The sequence below is a fragment of the Galeopterus variegatus genome, unplaced genomic scaffold (assembly GCF_000696425.1).
Source record: "Galeopterus variegatus unplaced genomic scaffold, G_variegatus-3.0.2 Scaffold2595, whole genome shotgun sequence".
Lineage (NCBI taxonomy): Eukaryota > Metazoa > Chordata > Mammalia > Dermoptera > Cynocephalidae > Galeopterus > Galeopterus variegatus.
Window position 1 is genome coordinate 116,635 of NW_007728706.1, and position 25,105 is coordinate 141,739.

Below are 25,105 nucleotides of genomic sequence, written 5' to 3' on the forward strand. Positions count from 1 at the left end.
ACAGCCCTGCAGAAAACAAAACAAGATATTCACAGCACTGAAGGCCTAGAGATGCCAAGTGAAGTCTGAGAATTTTTGATAATTGTACTTCTGGGCGCTGTATACTTTAATGCTTTAAATTTGCATTGCTTTATAAAGCTGTAGAGTTATGTTTTATGTTTTTTAAGCTTTGACTTTAGCACATCAAATATTTATTGTTGTTTTTTGGAAGTGATAAATGTTATTAACAGGACATCTTAGAATTTGGACTGAAAAGGGAATAGCAGAATTTTACCCCCTACAGGGCCGGCCCGGTGGTGCTCCAGCCGAGGGTTCGGATCCCACATACAGACTGGTTCCTGCTCACTGGCTGAGCGAGGCGCGGGGGCAACACCAAGGGTTGCGATCCCGTTGCCGGTCCCCGGTCCGGTACGGGGGTGACACTGAGGGTTGCGATCCGTTGCCGGACACGGAAAAAGACAAAAAAAAAAAGAATTTTACCCCCTACTCTGTGAGATTCTCTGAGTTCTGAGGAGGGGGTTCCCTGACATGCTCACGTATTAGACACTTTGGTATAAATTCCTGCAGTATTTCTTTTAACTGTATTATAGATATATAATTTATTCCCATTAAGATTTACCTATATAATGTGTACAATTCAATGGCTTTTATTATATTCATAGAATTGTGTGACCATAATCACAATCTAATTTTAGAACATTTTCAACACCTTAAAAAGAAATGATGAATATGCGATTTACTTGACTACAGTAACCATTCACTATGTATATGTATATCAAAACATCATGTTGTACATCTTAAATATACACAGTAAAAATTTTTACATAAAAAAAAAATTTAAATGCCACAAAGGGGAGGTGTTGTTTAGTGGGAATAGTGTTTCAGATTTGCAAGATGAAAAAGATCTGTAGATATGCTTCACTACAATGTGAATATACTTAACCTACTGAACAATCATTTAGATGGTAAATTTTATATTATGTGTTTTTTACCACAATTTTTAAAAATTAAAATTTTTTTTAAAAAAATTTTGTACCTCTTTCTTAGTTTGCTATTGGAGAATTTTCGCTGGGTCTTTGGCACTTTTTGTTCCTTTTGTGAGATCTTCAGGAAGGATCTACAGTCCAACTTTCCTGCATCATCATTATGGTAAAGTCCAGCTCTGGATAACTGAATGATTGAATGTCCCTAAATGGGTGCTTTCTCCCCCCCCCCCCCATGCCCAACAAGATCCCAATGAAATCAGTCTGGGCTGAGGCCTGGGTATCAGGATCTTTAAAAGCTCCCTGGTGCACCACCCGAGTTGAGAACCACTGCAGCGCTTTTCAAATTATAACGTGCACACCAATCACTGGGGCTCAAGCTAAAATTCAGAGCCCCAGGGATTGGTATGCACATTAAAATTTGAAATTAAACTTTCTGAATCAGTAGGTCTAGGGTGTGGCTCCAGAGTCTGCGTTTCCAATCAGCTCCCAGTGACGGTGCTGCTGGTGGTGCTTAGGCCACCCTTGGTAGGAAGGTTCAAGAATTAACTTGGCTTATAATCTTGCCCTGATCCTCCTGGTCCCTTGTGTCCTCAGACTGAGGGGTGGCCTTGTGCCATTCCCTGGGCGTGGCAGAGCCCTGCCTGGAGCAGACACGGTAATTCACTTGGACTGCACTGTTTGAAAACTGCTCGGGACTTGTGTGGAGTGCGGTGGGGTCAGAAAGGAAGAAAATCGCACACTGGACCCCGCTGCCAACCAGTTCTAATTACAGAGACCGGGACATTCACGACTTCCGAGGGTTCCAGGAAGGACATTTAAGAATTAGGAGCATCTCCTTAAATCCTACTTCAGAACAGACTTCAGCAGTTTTTACCCGGGTACCTGGCACCTGCATCACTTCTCCAAAGATAAACAGCGCCACACCAAGAGACGTCGCGCCGTCCCCGTGGCGCCAGCCTGCCACCGTGAGAGCAGAGCGAGGCGCGGGCAGAGAGGGAGGAGCCGTGAGGAACGTTCCCGTCGTCTGGGGAGCCCAGGCCCCCGCTGCACCTTCTCTAGGAAGCGTGAACGGCAGGAAGACGTCACCGAAACGTGGATTCTTGGGCGCACGCGGAGTAAATCTCAGAGCAGAGACGAAACCTGGGGGCGGTGCCAACCTGTGTTAGCGCAGGAGCACCACGAGATGGCGCCATTGGCTCGAGGACCGCGGGTGCCGGTGACGGCGCTGGGCGGATTCTCACTCAATCCTCACACCGTTGGGATGAAAACGATGGGAGTGAAAAATCAAGTGCTTTGCTTATTCAAGGGACAGACCCTGAGGAGAAGACAGAAGGCAGGCAGGAAGGATAAGACCAGCAGTCAAAAAAATCAGTTAGTAATTATGAAATTCCACACACATCTGGCACTGAACATTCATGATAAAAGTAAAGCTAAGAAGAAAGCTATTTCTTTTGTAGGCTAATTCCATGATCTGAACATGATATGGTCCTGTTTATTTATTTATTTATTTATTTTTATTTTTCTCAATTGGAAAGGATAAACTAGTTAAGAAACAAAGAAACCTGAGGAAATCATTGGTCATTTTAAGAATGGTACAAACTAATTCAGGAAGACCAAATAACCCTAGTTCTCTTTACATGAAGGAAAAAAAAATCCAGCTAATAAATATGGAAGGAAGGAGTAATAGAAAATCCCCATTTTTCAAGCCATGATGAAATAACTGATTCAAACAACACAGTCAGTAGATGAATCCATTCTGTAAAAGGCTGAGGAAGGAAGATTGAAGGGGAAATTTGCCATGCAGAGTCTGTCTTACATTATTCTTGCTTGATGCGACAAATGACCCACTATGTCCCTTCCGAAGTGGCGCAGGAGAAAGTGGCCAGCATCTGCCATGAACGCTCATGCAAACATTTGAACCCACATCAAAATAAGCTTCTAGATCTAGCTTCCTCTCTAGAGGAAACTTAGGAGATACAGGAACAGATTAAGTGACTCTATGAGGAAGTGAATCTATAAATTCAGAATGGACAGCATTCTATAGAAGAATGACTCAGTTTCCTCACCAAGCCAGAGACAGACTGCTCTGCAATAAGGAAACTTAAAAAACATAGAACCAAATGCAGTGTGTGGACCCTGAACCAAACAAACCAGCCATAAAGGGAGAGAGAGAGACTTGAGACAATTGCAGAATTTTTATGGACTAGGTATTAAATGATACCAAGGAAATATTTTTAATTTTGTTAGATGTGATCATGGCATTGCAGCTATGTGTGAATATATCTGTTTTTTAGAGATGTTTACTGAAGTATATATAAGAGTGAAATGACATTATTTGCTTTAATGACATTATTGGCAAAAGGAAGAAAGAGGAGAGATGTGGCATAATCTTTGCCATTGCCTAATCTAGGTGAGGTGTGCATTGGGGCTCATTTTACTATCCTCTATATGCATAGTTTTTATTTTTTCATAATTTTTTTAATAATCAAAAAGTAAAATGGCATGCTTACTTCAGTGATATTAAGTGGGAGAAAAAAAAATCCAGTAGGTCAATGAGATTATTTTCAGCTTTGATGGGACATATCCACAGCCCCGAGTAGAGGCTCATCCACGTTAGGTCAAAAATGTCTCCCTTCCCAGACTGCACTAATTCCATTCATCCATCTCAGAAATACAGATGGCGCCATCAGCCCGGCTGGGATTGGATTCAGCTAAGCATTTCGAATGGGAATGCACCACAGAGACCAGCAACTTCCTTGCTTAAGACATTCCCCTACAAACCCCGGTGGTTGGCTGTGGTGGGTTCTTCCAGCTTTAAGCCTGGGTCAGGGACCTGTTCAAAGCCAAGTGTTCTTCCAGATCTTGAAGAAAGAAAGAAATGCTGGTTGATGCAGATGCCTCCAACGCATCCCCTTCACTCAATAAAAGAGTGCAAATGAAAACATACGGAAATTTTCAGGTTGTGGAAAATCACAGCAATTGAAAACACACTCACTGGAGATGTAAGAAAATGGACATTCTCATATTTTATTGGCGGAAGTATAAACTGGAAAAATGTCTATAAGGGGACAATTTGGAGGCATCTAGCAAAATTACCAATGCATATGCCCTTTGACCCGTAAATTCCTCTTTATGAATTTATCCAACTGACACTTGCTCCCACCTCAAATCACATTTATTCATTACTATGTTGTTTGCAATCGTAGACAGCTTGAAAGCTTATACTTACCAGAAGGGGACTGCTAAATAACTTATGAAACAGCCGCACACAAAGGAATATGAGGTAAGATTTTTTAAGTAAAGAAACTATTTCTATAATTATGTTATAGTAAGTGGAGAGAAAACAGGCAAGGGAAGACAACTGTGTATGTAATATGCTATACACACATTACTGAAGAAAAGGAAAAAAGTAGACTTATGCCTGCATATGCATAAAACACTTCTGGAAGGATGCCCATCACACTAATCACGTTGGCAGCCTTCGGGTAGCTGGGAGGAGGGGGAGATTTGGCTGTAAACTCTTTTACGTCTTTTGACTTTTGAACTCTGTAAATAAATAAAGATAAAAATACTTTTCTAAGAAGAAAAAACAAAAAGGAGTCAGTTGACTTTCAAACTGAGCTTGAAGAGAAAAGGTAGTTTTTGCATTAGAGGCTGGGCTGAGACAGAAAGATGGAAAATGTGCCTGCTGGAATGCAGACCACTAAGCAGCCAAAAGAACAAGCAGCAAAATATAATCTATTTTACATCAAATTAAAACTGAGTCACTGTAGCTGGTCAGAATAATGCCAGTTTCATCTTACACTCAGGCTCAACTCTCTAGGTGATTTGGTCTCTGAAATCCAGAGGAGGGGACTCTGGAAGCCAGAACTATCAGAGCCCCTAAGCCTGGTAACCCTAGTGTCATCGGTGGCCAAGCCAGGTTCTGTCATGCAACTCTCAGGGGGGGCATCCAGCTCCGCGTGTGACCCTGAGGAAGTGACTTAGTGACTGAGCCTCCTGCTGGTAAGTGCACATAGAAGGAGTGAACCACTGAAACCAACTCCGCATCCAGCTCCGCGTGTGACCCTGAAGAAGTGACTTAGTGACTGAGCCTCCTGCTGGTAAGTGCACATAGAAGGAGTGAACCACTGAAACAGTGCACGGTGGAGTCAAGTTCATTTTCCAAATATGTCAGTTTAAAGGAAGACAGAGACTGCTTTTTAAATCTATAAAACAGTTTATGTAAAAAAAAGAATAGTCTAGAAAAAAAGTATCTACTTCGTAGGGCTGTTGTGAACAGAAATGAGTCAATACGTGCACATGTTAGAGTTAAAATAAAGGTAAGCTATCGTTATCAGGAAGAAAAAGATGAGGCTGGGAAATGCTAAAAGATCAGAATATCCGTAGCATCTGTTCTGCTTGACGGCTGTCAGTCATCATAACGAACGGGTCAGTGTAGCTACAGAAAACACCACGTGACCACTCTGAAGAATGACAGAATGTAGGATTTGGGAGCTGAAAGGGGCCCCATAGGTCATCTCATGTCCCTGTGATGGCACCTCTGAATGTTCACTAAATGCTTTACTCCTTCCCAGGCAGAGAGGAGACCCCACGCCACCCCGATGCTGTGGCACAGGCCACTCCCACGATTGGGCAGGCTCCAACCTGCACAGTGGACGGCGTGGAAGCTCCACTCTGCCCGAGTCTCCAGAGTCTCCACCGTCCCTGCCTCCTTCCTGCCCCTCCTCTTCCTCCCAGCACTGGGTCCTCCGCCTGCATTTCAAAACGCTTACTGTGTCTCACTCTAAGTTAAAAATGTGTGTGTGTATGTGTTTGTCTGTGTGTGTGTGTGTGTGTGTGCGTGCGTGTGTGTGCGTGTGTGTCTTTGAGCAATTTTTCCATGTGTTTGTCTGTGTGTGTGTGTGTGTGTGTGTGTGTGCGTGCGTGTGTGTGCGTGTGTGTCTTTGAGCAATTTTTCCTGTCATTGATCAAACCAGTCCATACCAGTGAAGGGCAAATAGCTATCCTCTCACTCCAGTCCCTGGAGGGTGCGGGGTCTGTGTGTGATTTACTTGATGTTACCGGTTGCTTCTGAACACAGGTGTTAACTCCCCTGGGAGCCTTATCACAGTGATTTGGACAAAGTCCCATGTGCTTTTACCCGAGAGAGCACTTTATTCACCTAGGTGAGTAATTTAAAGAGGAGCAATATTCCTCAAATGATAGGACTAGTAGATCTGTCTTTCCCCTCCTCCCTGGAGGGCTGGGCTGGGTTGGGTCTCCCAAGGCTGTTCTCCTGACAGGAGGGGACTTCATGGTTCTCACCGCCAGTGTAGATCCCTGGAAGACAGGGAGACAGGGAGGGGCACGTCCGCTCCCACACGTTCGGATGAGAAGGTTTAGGGGGAAATCCAGAATCTAGACTAACAGACATCTCAGGTGATTCCAAGTCCAGCGAGTGTAGACTACACTGTGAGAAACTTCGGATGAAATGGTCTTTCTGGCTTTCTATTCTTTGTCTAGCAGGTTTACTATAATTGGGACTTAAAATTACATTTCCGCCCTGGTGGCATTAGAGAATTCATATTTGAGTTTAATCGGGGAGTCATTTTACTGTCCAATTAGGTGGGAATCTCCACGGTCAACGCTCTTGTGTGGGTGGGGCTGGGGCGTGTGACTGCACGGTCTGTGGTCACCGCAGTCCAGGGGAGAGATCCTGGAATCGACTGAAATAGGGCACAGCAAAGGCGCCTGTGAAACAGCCCCACACTGTCTGGTTTGGTCGAGGGATTCATTATGACCACTGACCTGCAGGGGGCAGCAGAGCCAGAGAAGACATTAACGCAGGCGGCTGCGGCCCGACCCGCTGGACTTGACCCACTGGCTGGTGGACAAAGAGGGCTCTGGTGGCTCTAATGCCCGGGGTTCTCCACGCCCTCTCGGGCTCCCAGGGGCGCCCCCCGACAGCCACAGCCGCAATTCCCTCCTCTGATGGAGGCCTCTCCCCACCCAGGGGCAAACCAGCTGGCTGGGCAAAGGCCCAGGAGCCCCAAAACGCCCTGTAAGCTCCAAGACCATAAGCTGGATCCAAACTACTGAGACAGCAGCCCACATCCACCACTTCCAGGTTGTTGACCTTGGACAAGTTACTTCCCTGCTTCCTCATCCATCAAATGGGAACAGTGATCTACCGACCTCTTGGGGTTGTTGAGAAGATTAAATGAGTTAATAGATGAGTCACTAACAACAGTGGCTGGCACAGAATGAGTGCTTTATAAATGCTTGCTGCCGTTTCTGCCACATGTAACCTCCAAACCACTTTTGGAAAATGTGGGATTCTGAGTAGAATGTTCTTTCATAAATTAATTTGCATTTGAATCGGATTTAGATTATTAGATATTTCAAAATAATAACATCTAACAGGTGCTTTGAATTGATAATTTGTGTTGGACTAATAAGATTTTCTCTGTGGGTATAAACACCCATATACAGAGCATGTTTCCAATTTTCAAAACGCTAGATATAATAAGGTATCTTTAATGCTAAGCCACATTAGACATAATGTTTCTTGAAGATTCCATAAACACCCATATACAGAGCATGTTTCCAATTTTCAAAACTCTAGATATAATAAGGTATCTTTAATGCTAAGCCACATTAGACATAATGTTTCTTGAAGATTCAGATCTGCAGTGAATTGCAGATATTACTGTATTAGAGATATGGAGACAGGCTGGTTCACAGAGCTCTCTTGGAGGCAGGAAACGGTATTGATCTGTGTTCGCTGCAGCACTTTTGTTCATTCACCGGTTTTGTTTTCCATGCGCTGTTGCCTACTCAGGGAGCCCCAAATGGCACCCGCCACCTGGTCACTGGTGGCCTGAGCTGCTTTTAGATCATGGACAATCCTAAGAGACATACTAATGTAAGAAGGGAGGGCTGACCTAACAGACGCAAGTAGGAGGTGCTCAGTAAGGGCTAACTCTCCTCCCTACCTCTCCAACCTCTCCCTGCATTTCTAATCTAAACTTCATCAAGTGAGATTTTCTGAAATTCTAAGTGAACTGAAACTACTCTATTTTCTCACAGGGAACAGGCCGAGGGAGGAGAGGTAGCGAAGATTTATTTATTGGTGGCTTCCACCGCTTTTCCTTTCAATGCTCAAGTTGTTCTCTCACAACTCATTCATCCTTTTTTCTTCTGTCTTTCCCTAGGGTCTCTGCTAGACGTTAGTGTACTTTTTTGTAAAGTAGAAAAAGGCTCCTCCCAAAACAGCACCTTTTCCAGTCTGAGATACTTAAAAGGGGATCCACTCTGAGCCCCCACTTGCCCCGTTTGAAATATACAGAATGCACAGCAATCACAGCAGCCTGTGTCACCCAGTGCTGCCCGAAGGCAGAAGCCAATGAGGATGGCCAGGAGCTGGGTGGTGAGCCAGCAGCCTGCTGGTGAAGACAGAGCCCACTTGCATGGCCAGAGCAGCCCCTGGGGCTGAGAAAGGTCCGGAGCCAAACTCTCCTGCCTTCCCTCCACAGAAGCTGTCACACATCTGGTTCCACCATATTTGGCAGGGAGACAGAGATTCCTTCTTTTTCCCCAAAGAACTTTCCACAGATCTTTGGAATCTTGCATTTAAATCACAGTGTGAGTGTGAGGTTGTGATCCAAAACCACTAAGCAGTGACTCAGGTTTTCTGGAGGAATAATTTTTCTCAACGACTGCTGAGTTTACTTTTGGTGAAGTCCAGTGGCTTTGCCTGGGAGATATATAAAACTCTTGAGACAACCTACCAACCCCAGCAAACTGTCAGAATCCAATTAGTAAATAAACCCCATTGTTATTTAAGGAAAAACCACTACCCTTGCTCTGCCCCCTTTCCCTGGTACCTGTTGCCTCCCCAGGTTGCCCTACTGTTAATTTCAACCACAGCCACGTACCTGACTAACAAATGCTTCGCTTCTCAATTCATCTGTAAAACTACCTTTTTCCCATCATCATGAGTGCTGATATTTCTTAAAACTCAAAGCTCCAGGGCAAAACTGATTCCCAGATGTCACTAGTAAACTGGGAATCATGGCAGTGGGGATCACGGAAGGACCAGAAGCACCAAAAAACCTGGCCTTCCCCTTGGGGGAAAGGGTAGCATATTTATGCTGTTATCAGGTCCTTTACCAACCAGAAGTGCCCAGAAGCAGGCATTTCTGGTTCCGAATACGTACTCAACCTAATAATTGCCATGGGTGCTAAAGTTACTTGGACTAGATCTAGGGTATGCACAAAGTTTGTTTCCATGTTGCAGTTTACCCTTGCCATAGAAAAGTAGCTGGGAGTGCGGGGAGGGAGGCATTAGAAATCTCAGCATAAGAGTGTATATCACTCAGCTCTTTTACTTGGCATAGATCTAAGAAGAAAACCCAAGGATGTCATGAAGGTCATTCTTCAATCTTAGTGAGTTTATGAATTACCTGGAGAGGGTGATAAAAATGTACTGCTCAGGCTACAAGGGATTCTGACTCAACAAGCGGGGCCCAGGAATCTACAGTAGAAATTAAACATCAGGGTGCATGAACCATACTTTGAGACAGAATGCTCTAGAACATGACTAACCCACTCACATTCACAGCAACTTATATGAACAAAACATTTACAAGACTAAAAGTTGGCAGATCCTCACAAGAAGGGTAGAGAGGCACTGTGGTATATATAAGGTGAATTAACTTTGTAAAAGACTGCATTGACTCACAATTCAAACATCAGTTGATAAAAATTGAAAGTGTACAGCCAAGCACCCAGATGTGCTGTCTGTGAACAGATAGAATTTAACTAGGAGTTGATTTGTTTTTCTCTTTTCACCCAGATGTTCAGTTTTATGTGAAGGAGTAACCCAGTGCCCGTGGACGGAAGAGTATTCAATCCCCTTGAATTCTGTATGCTGTGGCACAATGGTCTTTGAGAACTGAGGCACAATGTAAGAGGTTTTGCCACTTTAACCAACGTGGACGGAAGAGTATTCAATCCCCTTGAATTCTGTGCGCTGTGGCACAATGGTCTTTGAGAACTGAGGCACAATGTAAGAGGTTTTGCCACTTTAACCAGAAGGGGGCTCAGCCATCAGGACTGCAGAGGGAGCAAAGCTGAATGCTGGAGGACACAGGATCTTAACCGATTTCTCATAGCTGACCCCTGACCACACTTACCCCACAAACATTTCTTCAGAAGATTATACTGAGGGTCAAACATACCTGAAATAGCCCACGAATAAACTGCTTTACAGATAATTCCATTCTGCTAACCATCGCAGAATGGAGTTGATGATTGATGATTTGCAGGAAAATCAAGCATGAAGACCCCGTATCAGCAAAGTTCAATCTGGGTGGTTCAACCTGAAGAAGTAACATCTGAGGACAGACTTTGTAGCACCCTGGCACATGATCATTGCTGCTTGAAGTGAACATGCCTTTTAAAATACATTTGTCCTAGGTAGGGCCAGATGTTAGCGTATCACTACCACCTAAAGTGTCCTGGACATGTGTCCTCAGAATCAGAGGGCAAATGATTCTCCGCTCCAGTCCCTCACTTTCTTCCACATATAAACACTGATGTTTTCATAGAACCTTAATCCCTGGTATGTTACTATGTCAATTAAATGCATATTAGTTTAACCAATGTAAGGAGTCTTCCCCCTCAAAGATTCTCTTTCCAAAAATGCCTGATGGAAATAAAAATAAGAAGGTATTTTGTTTTAAATACAGTCATCCCTTGGTTGGTTCCAGGCCCACCCCCCCTTGGGATATATAAGGGACACTAAAGTCGATCCCTTTGAGACTTCTTGCACTGGGAGCTCTCTCCGCATCCTTGTCATGTAGAGGCTTTTATTTATTTGCTTATTTACTTTCCCTTCCACTTTCCTAAGATTATTGTCTGACCTAAGCAGTCATCTTACCTTTCGAGCACTTTGAAGCATGGAAACAGTAAGTCAGAGAGTGCTGGTGGGCACCACTGAATGTTACTGTTTGAAAATTCTCTCTCAAAAACACCTGAGCAAGAAGTTTGTCATATACAGCACCCTCAAAAATGGTTTTAAAATGGAGAAAGCCCCGTTTCAATGTTTTGTCTCAAACCAGAATGGAGAATGAGGGAAGTCACATCTATATTCTGAATGCACAGCTGCTGACCTCACCTAACAGGAGCAATAGCTCTCATTTATTGAGTACTGTGTCTGTTAGGTACCATGCTAAGCGCTTGCCTTCCTTCCCACACACAACTGTACGTTGTTGGTAGTTTTTCATTTTTATTCTGTTTTTAATGGAGTCTTCATTATAGTCCCTGCTTATCTTGGACTCATGGGTAGGTAACTTGGACAGTAATATAAAATACACATTCTTTTACACATAGTAGGCACTCATTAAGTATTTGTAGAAGAAATGAATGGATGAAGGGAATGAATAAACTCTACTCTTGAACAAATTATTTGTCTTTCTGAATGCAGCCCTAAAACTGCTATTCATATTTGTCAAAGAATGTCTCCTTTAACTAATACCTTGATTCCTGATGCATGTATCAGTAAATAGCTTTTAGTAAGTTTCTATTTTTAGAGCTCTTTCCACAAGCAGAAATGACATAAACCAAGATCATCTCCTTAGTTTATTTTTTTCTAGAGTCCTTAGCATGCTACATTAACCTGACAGAGCTTAATCTTGTGTTCATTTCACAATACATTTCATGCAGTTCACAGCCATGATTGGTTTTACACTGACATTACACATGTTTCGATTCAGCCATGTGAAAAGAATAATTCTTAATGGAGTTTGTCTCTGAAAACTGTCCAAGCTTAAATAAGCATGTGAGCAGTTCACTCTATTCTTAAGTGCAGTCTCTCTTTAAAATGCAAGAAGGCTTTTTAGCATAAGAATATAATGTCCCTGTTTTATAGTCCATTTGCAACCAAACCACTTCCTTTAGGTTTCACATATCCTGAGGAATCCTCTTTTACAAAACTGCATTCAAGTATACTATTTTATTTAACATTCCAGGTTGAGTTTAGGAGCAAGGCTGACTTCAGCTTTACATCCCAAATAAATCTCCCATGGACCCAGCCTTCCCAAGACTATTCTTAGCATTAGACTCTCTCTTACAATAAACATTCAGCACTAAAGCCACAGAGCAGAGCTATTTGGCATTTTCCAGTGAAGTGCAAGAAGTTAAATAAGTTATGTTTTTATTGCTAATGTATAGAATCAAGCACAGTCACTTTGTCAAACAGAAGGAAAGGGTATACACAAGATGTGGCCTCTCCTCATGTGCCCCAGGGTTCAAATACACAGAAAATGTCACCTGATCACCACCCAGCTGGTACCACCTTAAGATGATGTGTTGAGGATTCTAGAGTCTGAGGAGTCAGACCTCTCGTCATAGTCATCCTCGGTGTAAATGGACTGCTTTGACACAATGGGACACCCATCCTCGGGGATAGAGATCCGAGGGTCTTCCGTGGTACGGGTGGGGAGGACAGGTGAGCTTCTGAAGACGCTGGTAGAGTTACTGGAGAAAGGACTCACATACTGGGACCTCAGCTGGTATTGCTGCTGCAGCGTCATCGTGTTCCACAGGGTGACATCATTGGGCAAAAAGGGGCTCGACTGGTTTCTCGCCAAAGTATTCCTCAGCATCAGCGGGTACCGGGGTGGCTGGGGGAACGGGTGCTGCAGAGGCACAGCCAAGGGGTTGGGGACAACATTACTAGAGTCAGCAGAAAACCTCAACGTGTCTGGGACTCGAAAGGCCGATCCCACTGACCATTTGGACGAGGAGATGGGGTAGGAGCTCAAGGTGTGTTCAAAGATGTGCCCGTTGGAGGGCAGCACGAGACCCTCGGGTTCTGCTGCAGTTCTCTCTGCTCCCGGGACAGACGACCGGCTGGACAGAAGGACTTCCACGGCGCTCACCAGGTCTCCCCCACAGCCCTTCAGGATGAGCTCAAGCACTGTCGGCTTCTGGTTGGGGAATATTTTTTTTAGCACTTCGAGTGGAGGTCTGTTGGCTTTCAAGCTGAAGGGCAGAGAAACAGTCCCGGACGGGCCCTCAATCAGGAGGTGATTCTGCTCCGCGTGGTACTTGGGGCTGTCGGGGCGGCTCTCGGGGTTGCCTCCGTTTTTCTGGACAGTGTACCCCCCTTCATCCACAGACACTATCTCAGGGCTCTCAGGGGTGAAGCAGCTCTTACTCTTTGCCACATCTGGGGAACTCCTCTGGTCAGTGTCTTTGTCGCTGAAGGCCTCTGTATTGTCTGCCGAGTTGCCGTCCCCAAGTCGTTCTTCATTCAAATCTGAAAGGCAGAGAACAGCTGGGTTAATCCTTTCCCGGTGTGCATAAAGAGGAACACATGTGCTCAGAAGAGAGCATGGACTTTTTGGAAGAGGAAATGCACTTCAGTGGATTATAACATTCTGCAAGCCTTAAAAAAAATCCAAACTATGTCACTGGCAAATGGCAAAACTAAACCAAACAAAAATCGGTAACCTGTAAATAAAGACCTAGAAATTAGAGTGATTTCTCAGAATGCTGTACACAAAGAAGCTTGCCTTAAACACATAATGGCTACATGATCCTATAACCACAGAAGACGTGGCTGTCATAGCAGTAACAATCTAAATAGGGAGCCTCTGTGGGGCTGGGGAGAAACGCAGAAAAAGCACAGCCCAGGGACAAACAGGAAAATGAGCTCAGGTTGTCTTCCATCTCCTCTTATGCAGATGAGGCACCCAGTTCCAACCTAGGGACATTGTCAGCTAGTGCACGACCAATATACCCACACCTCTGTGGGGCTGGGGAGAAACGCAGAAAAAGCACAGCCCAGGGACAAACAGGAAAATGAGCTCAGGTTGTCTTCCATCTCCTCTTATGCCGATGAGGCACCCAGTTCCAACCTAGGGACATTGTCAGCTAGTGCACGACCAATATACCCACAAGGAATCTTAATATTTTAAACCTATCTTCCCAAAGGCTGACTTTGTGTTAGATATGTCTTACGAACCAGTCAGTATGTTTCATCAGGTTGCTATGTACAATAACTAGGTAATATAATTGCCAGAAATTGAAAGAAAGACACGTCTATACATTGAAATATTTCGTAAAAAGCCACTCGAGGGACTGGCAAACTTAGTTGCCTGTAGGATGCACTAGAGGGCAAGCAAAACCAGCTGTGAATTCTGGATGGTGGGACAAGTCATTGAAGAGGAAAAGGAAATGGCTGGAAAGCGTTTGTGAAATTGCACAGAGAGTGCTATCTGTCAATAAAATAATACACCCACAACTCCAGGGCCAAGGGTAGCCAAGTGGTGGATACATTTGCATGAACTGTTTTATTAGTAAAGTTCATGGAAAGGACTTAAAGATATCTTTTTTAATTATATTTTTTAAAATAAGAAGAAAAGCTTCCCAAATAAAGCAGAGACTTGCTATGAAGCAAATCAGTTGCAGAGGTGACATTCTGACTTATGAACATTTTGACCTATTACCCGCAGAAGGGCTACTACTGCAGTGTTCAGCAAGTAGAAAGGAGTAGGTAAGAGTGGTTTGTTTTGCAGTAGCAAATTCTAACAGATCTTTATAATAAAGGAACATGTTTTTTTTATTAGCAAGCTATATGCAAATGGATTTTTATCCTTTCTAAAAACATGTATTGTGGCTGTGGCTACTCAAAGCCAGGGTAACTGATCTAAAGATGAAAATTCTTAATGACCCAATTGTCAGGTTGCAAACAATTGATCTTCCTGTGTTTTCTACTGCCCTGCCTGAATGGCTTCATTGTCACCTTCTCCGTGAGCATACCTGATTATGTGCAGATAGCCCGCCTGTGAAATTTCAGTAAGGCAGCTTCTAGAAACCACTCCTCCTATTTGTTGTTTATTATAAAAGCCTTAAACAAAGGCCCATTTATGAATATTCTTCTAATATGGGATGTATCTTAAGTACTTGAAAAACAAAACTTTGGTTCTTCACATAGCAATAAATATGTGCCAAGAATAAATAATACATTTAAAAATACTCCTAAAGTATATCAGTGCAACTTTCAATCATAAATCTGATAAGAACTCATACTTATCCCAAATTTGCCTTTTAATCAAACTGCTTCTTTTTTCTGATACAAAATATTAGGTTTCTAATGTGAGGTTCATTTGCAGCCCACATATAGGAATCCATCATTGCTTTCTATGATTCTGGGATTCACAAAGACCTATTTTTGTGAGAGAAATTTGACATATTCTCTCCAACAACTTCCTAGGATGGGAGACCCAGCTTTTACTTCCCAACTTATCGTGGTATTTGAATTCCATGTCCTTGACCCAAAAGAGAAAAACAGCAACGAAAAAGCTTCTATAGATTCATAGTTGGACAACTGTGAATATATATATAGGTGGGAAAATAAGACCCATGTACAGGGGGAAAAGCCAACATGGCTAGGCAGGATTTGCTGAGCATCAGACATGACACACATGGTACAACAATATTCACTATTCATAATAGCCAAAAGGTGGAAGCAACCCAAATGTCCATCAACAGATGAATGGATGAACAAAAGATGGTATATACATACAGTAGTATATTATTCAGCCTCAAAAACGAATGAAATTCTAGTACATGCTACAACATGGGTGAACCTTGAAAGTATTTTGCTAAGTGAAATAAGCCAGACACAATAGGACAACTATTGTATGATTCCTCTTATGTGCAATATCTAGAGTGGGTAAATTCATAGAGACAGAAAGTAGACCGGTGATTACTGGAGATGGGGGAAGAGGAAATGGTGAGTTATTGTTTAGTGGGTATGAAATTTCAGTTTTGGGAGATGAAAAAGTTCTGGAAACAGATAGTGATGGATACACAATATTGTGAACGTACTTTACTATCACTGAAATGTGCACCTAAAATGGTTAAAATGGTAACTTTTATGGTATGTATATTTTGCCACAATAAAAAAAGAAAAATATGACACACACTATCACAGCAATATAGGGGATGGTGTGTTTTTTCTTAAGATCAACAACTTGTCCTTCCTGGGCGTAGAGGATACACAAGCACAGCTAGGAAGCTCAAAACTGAGTTATTTTAAAAGAAAGGTGTAACCCTAAAAATGTCTTCATGTTTTAAAAGGTAAAATTATCCATCTTGGATGAGTTTCAAACGCTGAAAACACTGCAGGAATAATTTTTGAGGTCTATCAACCAAATTTACTATTCTTCAGCACACTTCAGGCTCAGAAAAAAGTGATTCAAAGAGCAGAAGTTTAGTGAAAGTGGAAGGAGAATTAGAGGATGATGTTCTGACTAACCTAACATATCTAGCTTTACAAAAATGTAGTATTTTTTTTTTCAAAGGAGCAGCAGAAATACTCTCCCAATCAACTGGATACAAGATGCAGGATTATATGTCTGACAATACAAAATTTCATTTTTGTGCCTATTTTCCTAAGTTCTACAGAACAGACCACAGTGGAATCTTATATGCATCCTCAGCAATTGTGAGCCCCCATACTGCGAAAGCCACCTCCTCATTTTGTTGTACTACTCTTTGCCCCCACTACTGGGACATGTCAATGCACTATGCACATCTGGTTACTTTTCAAGGAGTAATGATGGATTGTGCTGAATCATCCACCCTCTCACCATAGGTTTCTGGGCTGATCAGCCTATACAACTGGGTGTCCAGGCTATGGCCAAAAAGTGAGAAAAGCTACCAAGATGTCACAAGAATCAAATCTTCAAATCAGGGCATTCCAACCAACTGAATTCAGTACTGTTTATACTGTATTCAAAGGGAAGACAGAAGACAATCAAAGAAGCAATGAGCAGGACACACCTATGGTGTTCATGCATCTAAGCGGCACAGAAAGTCCTATTAAGAGGTGTTGGGTGAGCAGAATCCTCATCAACATCAAAGGCTGCTGGGGTTTCAAATTGGGCAAAGGAAGAATAGCCTTGCACTGAAACTAAATTCTCACCCACCAATAATTTCTGAAGAGCAGAACATATAGTCCCTGAAATTCTGTAGCACTATGGTGTCCAGTACTGGTTGCATTATAAACTAAATGTATTGGTAAAGTATTCTACTATAAATACAGACTTTCACAAGTAATTATAGAGGGTGAGTTTTTGAGCCCAGTGTTAAAGTGTAATTTAATAGCAGGTGTTTCTTTACATCTCCAGATTTTTTTTCCTAAATAAACTTTACAAATCGTTCAAGTTGGTTTAAAACACAAAGGCCTTTCTAGATATAGAAATGTGAAACTGCCAACTAATGAAATGAAACAGGAAATACTCATAAAATACTTTACCTGCTTTCTTCTTGAAACTGAGACCCTAATTCCTATAACATAAAGAGTAAGAGTATATTTCAACAGATAGTATTTTTACCCCTAGTATATGGATTCAGAAAGTCAAAACTATTAGTCAAAAAGGGGAAAGAAATCAATTTTATCTGATACTACAAACCAGTTATTAAAAGTGATGGAATCTGCTGTTTCTAATGCTAAACATCTAGATATTTTTAAAATCTTACTAAATGTTCAGTCTTTAATTTCATATTTCATGAGGTGGGAACACTCATAGCCATTCCTGAAATAAACACTTTGCTACAGTAAAAGATTTTAAAAGCAGACATTCAATTAAGAAGGAAATTTTTTCTATGAATAACAATGCTACCACTTCAAAATATATACACCATAAGACGGCTACAAGACATTTTTTTTTTTTTGCTACAAGACTTTTAACTAAGGAGAAATAAAATGAACATACACAAAAATTACTTCCAATCTAAAATTATATTTTGCAAAATCTAACTTACTTCCAATCTAAAATTATATTTTGCAAAATCTAACTTCCTTTAGAGAACTTTTTCACACGAAAATGTAGTTCAGTAAAAAAGCTTCTATGTACTCATTTCAAATATTTGAGAAAGCCCACCACATATGTGAAATAAACATTCTGCTCAAGACACTTAAAAATGAAAAATCTTTCTGACTTAGATGTTGTGTCCCATTCTATCAATTATATCTACAAAACAAAACATACCTAACATTAAGAATGAAAACACGAAAACATTGGCATGGAAAGAAATGTTTCCTAGCTCAAAAATCACTGTACTCCCCCTTTCTTTTGAAGTCATGTCATGCATTTTTGATTGTCATGCCCCCATCTGTTCACTTGAGCTTTGGGGAACACACCTCTAAATAACAGGTCCTTGATGGGTAGTTTTCAAAGCACACAAATCGTATAGCAGTGGCGGGGAGGAAGCCTAGGCAGGGTGGGGCTTCCAGAAGAGACCATTGCCCAGTCAGAATTCTAACAGGAGACAAGTTTTTTATATTTTCTGTCATATTTATCTCAGACTAGAAATAATCAATCATAAAAAACGGAATGGTTAAAAATCTGAAGTATACCAGGGAATGAATCTTGGACTAAAAACTTCTCTTTTCTCCCTGGGGGGAAAAATCTTGTGAAAAGTACAAAATAACTAGCTATGCTCTGCTTTTTAAAAATCATTAACAACCCTGGCTTAAAATTCTATGAAGGAATCAGGATGTTTCCTTAGGACCAATATGGGGTGGGGGGGACATTGGTATAGAAAGGGCTGGGCTTAAGGAAGTATGGTTTCCAACCGTGGACTTTGTACATCTTGCAAAAATTTAATTTTGATCTCTTTCTTGACTCAGAAGGGAACACTTTTCAAGAAGCAGAGGGGAAATTACCCATAAATCTACATGTTTATTTGGGTAGTGCAGCTGGCCACTCGTTTATCCATCCATTTAACAAATACCCTTAAATCCCTTACTATGCACGCCAGGTACTATGGTAGGCAAGATTATAGAAATGATCAAAGCATTGCCTCTTGGCCATCGAAAGGCTTACATTAGACTAAATAGTCTTTTGCAAAATTCCAAGTTATCTGCATAATTCGTCGTATTTTACTGTTAAACACAGCAAGTAACTCAAAAGCCAACAGCTGGGCAGACTGTGGTGTCTTCACGGGAAGAAATACTCCTGTGAACATTCACATATAAAGACTATGGCTGCTCCAGATGATACACACTGAACTAAACAAAGTAATAATCACTGGGAAAAAGTAGAACATTGATCCCAGCTTTGTAAAATGTGTCTGTCTAGTCATTGTAATCAAGAGATTGGAGATTCTGTAAAGAACTGATGTTCTGAGTGTTAAGTTTTTCATAATATTATTATTCGATACCTGGTTGTGCTTTTTAATAGCTGTTTAACTACATAATAACACAAAAAAACTATATAATAACACATAAAAAAATCTCCACCTAGTTATGTTTTGGTTTGCCTTCTGAGAACAGTAGTATGCATTGCTCTCGCAAGGAAGGACTCACTACAGTGATGTGTGATGTGGGACTCTGAAGAAGTAACATGACACAATTCCAAGGAGGTGGACCTGTGACAACCAGCTCTTTCTTCTACCACTCAGTCCTCAACCTCAGCCATGAGCCACCATGTACACTACAGCTCCAGGCCCACTGTGCCATCATAGCCACATAAGACTAGACAAGCGGGGATCCAAGGACCTGAGTGGCTAATGGCTAAAGGGGCTGCAAAAGGTTAAAAGGTGAGAGAAAGGAGGAAAGCAAGAGGAGAAGGAGGCAGAAGGAGGAAAGGAAAGAGGAGGCAGGGAGGCAAATTGATTTTTGCTGGGCTCCGTCCTCCCTCCTGTCAGGAAGAAGTGCAACATTTCCAGAAAGGGGCTCCAAGTCCTCCAGAGACTTTGATTTATGAAGATTTACTCCCTTTCTCTCTGTAAAGCTGTTAGCAGAAAGTGCTGACTGGCTGCAGCAACGAATTTCTCATCAATGCTCTTTGATTGTATTTTGCAAACAAAATGCCTGTTGCTTGGTAACATTTCACTTGAGCCTGACCTTCTCCAAAAGTTATTGCTATCAGATTCGATTTACACTGTCCTCCTGTGATTACTGTAATCTTTTAAACCCGGGAGTTCATCCATCAGGGAAAAGAAAAGTTGGTTGTGTAAGCCGAGAGAACGGCTATCTGCCAGATTTATAATACTGGGGAGTGTGTTGGGGGGTTGGTCCTTTCCTGTATAGCAGTGAAACTGGTTCCTAAATGTGGAATACTCTCATTTTTCCTGCCAACCCTCCCAGATCCACAAGATGGGCACCAGCACCTCCCTGTCGCCCATCCTGGGCAGCTCGGGCTCCACGGAGAGGAAGAAGCTGGGAGAGGCACACAAGGGACCCCACGCCCAAGGGCGCCTTGCTGGGCTACTGGGGCTGGGTGGGGAAGTTGTCAGTTTAAGATTGCCAGATTTAAGAACAAGATGTCCAGTTAAATTTGAACTTCAGATAAATAGTGAAGAATTTGTTGTGTCAGTATGACCCATACAATATTTGGCATCCTATTTTTTTGTTTGCATGTTTTTTGCTAAATCTGGCAACTCACCTCGGGACTCCTGCCTTAGGAAGGGTACAGTAGGGAAGCTCGGGAGGAAGCTGAGAGGAGCAGTGGCCGCACCGATAGCCCCAGAGCTGATGCAAGGGGACACTCATGCAGGGCAGCCGCTGCGCACTGCTGCAGCCACCGCACTTGCCTCTCCGGGTTCCCCATACTCCTGCCCTGGGAAAGGAAAAGCCGCTGCAGCAAGGGTCCCAGTTCTTGTCCGGTTCTTATCCCGGGCAGCTGTCCCCCTCCCCTACTCTAGCAGGCCACCCTGCACTGCCTGCAAATCGCCCAGAGCCCATGGGGCCTGACCGAGGCCAGGAGCTGGGAATATCCATCCCTGGCGTCCCAACCCCCGCAGAAGACAGCTCTCGGGTAAGATTTGGAAGAGACCATGATTGCCCTATGCCGATTCCTTTATATTTTGTTTTTTTCTTTTTTAAAGTGCAATTCAGAGTCAGGCCCCTTGCCTCAAGTCAAGCATCTTAGAACCAGACCCTGTTTTTCAATTCATAGGTATAGATCATAAATGGCTTTTAAGCCTTTCCTGCTTTTTCCTTTGCTCCTAGTCTGTAGTCGCAGAAGGTATCCCAGGCTGGCCTGAAAAATGTTCCCTAACACCCATTATACTTCAGATGCTTCTCTTTGAGGGAAAAAAAAAAAACCCAAAATTAAAAGTAAAAACAAGGAAGCAGGCAGGGCAGGACCCAATGAAACTGGAGCTGAAGAGCAAACATAAAGATGCTAGGAGGTTCGGGGCAAGAAGTAAAATAAAACAAAGGCAGTTTTCCAAAATCTCCTAACCTCTCCCTAAAGTTATCTTGTTCACTCCTCTTCAGTAGGAATAAACAGGAAAGGAGATCCTACTTTCCTATTTGATCCTGCTCTCCTATTCCTAACCAAATATATTTTTGATTTCTTTTTCCTTCAGGAACATTTAAAAGAATTTGTGTACATATTTATTTTGATATAGATGTAGAGGCATAGGCCTAGGAAGAATCTATAGCCACAGGTCCTTCCACTCTAGGCACCACCAAGACCCAGGATACTCTTTCCTGGAGGAAAAGCTGGGGGTGGGGAAGGGAGCCACAACACAGCGTAACTTCAGCTTCTCACCTTGGCCGTGACCCTTAACTTCCCTCAGCTCTTGAGCCCTCCTCCTGAAAGGCTGGCTTGGCTGGTTGAGACTGCTGATTCAGATATACTAACAGCTGAAAGATGTTCCTGCTTCTTATATTTTCATGGGGGAGGGGTATGAGGTGGATGTAGAGAGAATTTAGAACAATAAGTGAACTCAATAGTATATATAAAGAAGCTTAAATTAGAAATTTGGGCTCAGTCAAAATCTAGATGTTAACCAAGTAGCAGGGGAAACCTATACATCAATCCATAACTAGAAATAATAACAATTAGAACATGAAAATTCTCCTTAGAACCACCATTCCACTGAAAGGGTGTTCAACATACTACACCGTTAGCTAAAATAACTCCCATTCCTTTACAGAATCTGAAGCAGAATTTGGGAACAATGTCTTCCAGTTACAAAACTGAATTTTGATGTTAATGTGTTGTTCCCTGAACCAGGCCATTTTTCTCCAGCGGAGCCCAGCAAACATACTCTTCCCCAAGGGGTGTGCTTTTCTCAGAGATTTCTGCAGAGGAAAAAGACTCCATGTGCTTTTACCCCTGCATTTGTATCCAAGGGAAAAAAATCTCTCCACAGCTATGTACTAAAGAGGCCCTTTGCCCTGCAAAAAAACCAACCACGTTTTTAAATCAAAGTTCACAAAGAAACAGATCTACATGATTTGCTAGCAGATATTTAGAGACTCCTAATGGTCTGTGTACTTACTGTACATGTAGTTCTACCACTGGGCAAATAGAGCTATGCTTACTCTCTATAGGCAGGGAGCTACTTACCCAGGAGTAGCTGATATGTTTCTAAATACGCATGGTATTATTTATAAACACATTGTAAGAACAACTGCAAAAAAGGTATAATATAAATAGCAACAGGCAGTCTCATCCAGCAGTCTTCTTTAACTTAAACCAAAAACAGAATTCTCCTTACGGGCACTGCAAAGAAAGGATCCACTTGTATGCTTGGCTTCCCAATGGAAAACAATTACCTGTTCTTTTCCTGCCCTCCCCATTCCCATAAGATTGGCTTTTTTTTTTTTTTAAGAATGAAATTATATGCTCAAACCAATTTTAAAAAGACAACGAAAGCTGTGTAAGTGAATGTGCAAGGTATGTTTCCTTACCAGCTGGAAACTAAGCCCTTGGCCCCTGATGGCTCAGTCCCCCAAAGTCATCACTCTGATCTCTCCTTGTGGTAAATCCTATTCTCCTTTGCAACTACTTGTTTCCGATTTGGAAGGCTCAGGCTATCCCTGAATACTTGGTGAGAGTAAAAGAGGGTCTGGTTTGTCCAGTTGAAATCCATCTCCCTTTTTTATTCTCCCAAAACCTGTACCCTGCTGCTGCTGCAGCTGCTACCCCGCCTTCCTTCCTGCCCTCACTACTCCTCCTCCCGGGTTGTTTTTGGTTTTGTGACTCTTTAGAAATTTGATTATCCCAAAAAATAGTTTGACAAAAACAGGATGTGAAAGGAATCCCCTCTTGGACAAGGACCACAGAACCCAATGCCCCATTATGGGGGTGTTACTGGGCAAGTGGCCACTGCAAAATACTACCTCTGACATTAACTCAGACTCCTGCCCTAGTCGTGGGAGAAACAGGACCAGGGAAAGTGCAAATAGAAAAATTAAGAAAATATATTGGCACAGATCCATTTTTAGAGCTGAGTCCAGCTCTCCTAATTATTTGTTCTAACCTAAGGTAGAAAAATGAAAATCAAAAACAAAAACCTGTCTTTATTCCCCTATTATTCTGTGGCAAATCCATAAATATGAAGAGATGAGACAGATAAAAGAGAGACAATTGGGGGAGCACTCCTCAGAGAAATGCTTATATGCTACCTTGGATTAAATACCCACAAAATCCATGTCCAGAAAACTCTCCTCTGTCCTTAAAATACCCAGTTGTGCTCTTCACAATTTGGTCAGAGCCTCAGGCCTGGAGAGTGTAACTGAGCAACAGGGCAGCAGAACTGGACCTGCAGGGCTACCTACCAACTCACCACAAAACCAGTGCCACACAGCAGTCCAGCGCTCCTGAAGCCTCTCTCCAGAAGCCAGGAGTACTGTCTTGAGGGTGGGGGGCAGTATAGGCAGCAGCTCTATCACTGTTCCACCTACAGAAGGGCTCTGGGCCTTCCCACTCCTAATTCCAGCACACCCCTTCCCTCAGAAAACGGGCTTTTTTCCTTTGCACATTTGCCCTAGTGAAAGGCAAACACCAAACACATGTCTACGGAATCTCAAGAGCCATCGAAGGAGCGCTTTAGCTCAAAAGGACTGCAAGCTAGAGGTTCCCCAGGAGGAAAGGGTTTAAGAGACTCAACTCGGGCCTGCCAGGTTCAGGAGGCCTGGAGGAGAGACGGGGATGGAAGTGGGGCGGGGATGTGCCCACTTCCAAGGCTCGAAGCGGACCCACCTTCCCTAAAGCACAGAAGAGGAGAAGAGGAGAGAGGAAGCGAAGGGGAGGGGAGGCAAGAAAGCCTTTGCTCTAAGCCTGAGGCCCAAGCCCACCTTTATGTAACCTGGGGAAGGGCTTGCCAGAGTGGACCTCCTCGCTGCAGGTCAAGTTTTGTTTTTTATTACTTTAAACCACAAAGACATCTGAGCGCTGCCTGGAAATAGAGTTAAAGGACCTAAACGGTTCTGCAAAAGGAGTTGATTCTGGGCACGTCACTCAGATTCTCGGTCCCACAATCAGTTCAGGAGACTTTCGGGACCTTTTTACTACCATTTCTAAATGGGGCTTCTTTCACCCAGTTGCAAGAGACTGGAGGCCACTCAGCGCCGCTAGAAAGGCTATGAGTTCCCCCAAGTTGAAGATAGGAGAACGTGTCCTCACTCCAACTCCCCGGAGCCGGGCGGAGAAGCACGCCAAGCTCGGAGTCAGCCAAGCAATGGGCCTGGGCTTCTTCCCTGCACCTACCCAATCCAACCCCCAAATGCGAGGTCCTCTAAAACCCGCAGCCAGGAAAACCTGGCCGCAGGGCGGTGAGTGTGCACGCGCGGGTTTTAATTTGGTCCTGTCTCGACCTCTTTATCCTCCCGCCAAAGTTGACACGTTCCCTTTTAACCTGGGGAAGGCACCTGGCGATCCCAGCGCACTGGCCCGCCGCCGTTTGCATCGCCAAAGGGGCCTTTCCCGCGAGCGCCTGAGTTCTACCCGCGTGCGGTCCAGACTCAAGGCCGACTTGTCCCGGGAGAGTAAGAGCCAGCCTGAAGGGAGTTGGGTGGGAAGGCCCGGCCAGCCCAACTTCCCAAAAACCTGCCCCCGGGCCTCCCAAGCAGAGCCGCGGCAGGCACTCCGAAGTTGCCCACGCGCCCGGCCAAGCTCCCGCACCGCAGACACTCTTACCTGGCTTGGAGAGCTGCGCCTGCAGCGCCCCGGGTTGGGGATCAGCGGCCCAGCGCAGCGCGGCGGCCGCGGCCAACTCGGCGTTAGTGCGCGGCGGCGGCGGCGGCTGGGATGGCTGCGAGGCCGGCGGTGGCTGCGGGGCGGCGGCGGCGTCCCCGGGCGGCGGGGGCCCAGGGG

General features: G+C 43.5%; 1 protein-coding gene across 1 annotated transcript; it reads right to left on the reverse strand.

Moving 5' to 3' along the window:
- Window positions 1-11,607: 11,607 nt before the first annotated feature.
- On the reverse strand, window positions 11,608-13,338 carry DMRT3 (doublesex and mab-3 related transcription factor 3). The gene is given in 2 exon segments (XM_008582383.1): window positions 11,608-13,303; window positions 13,306-13,338. Coding segments are annotated over 2 exon segments (1,008 nt in total). The 3' UTR covers window positions 11,608-12,328.
- Window positions 13,339-25,105: the final 11,767 nt, after the last annotated feature.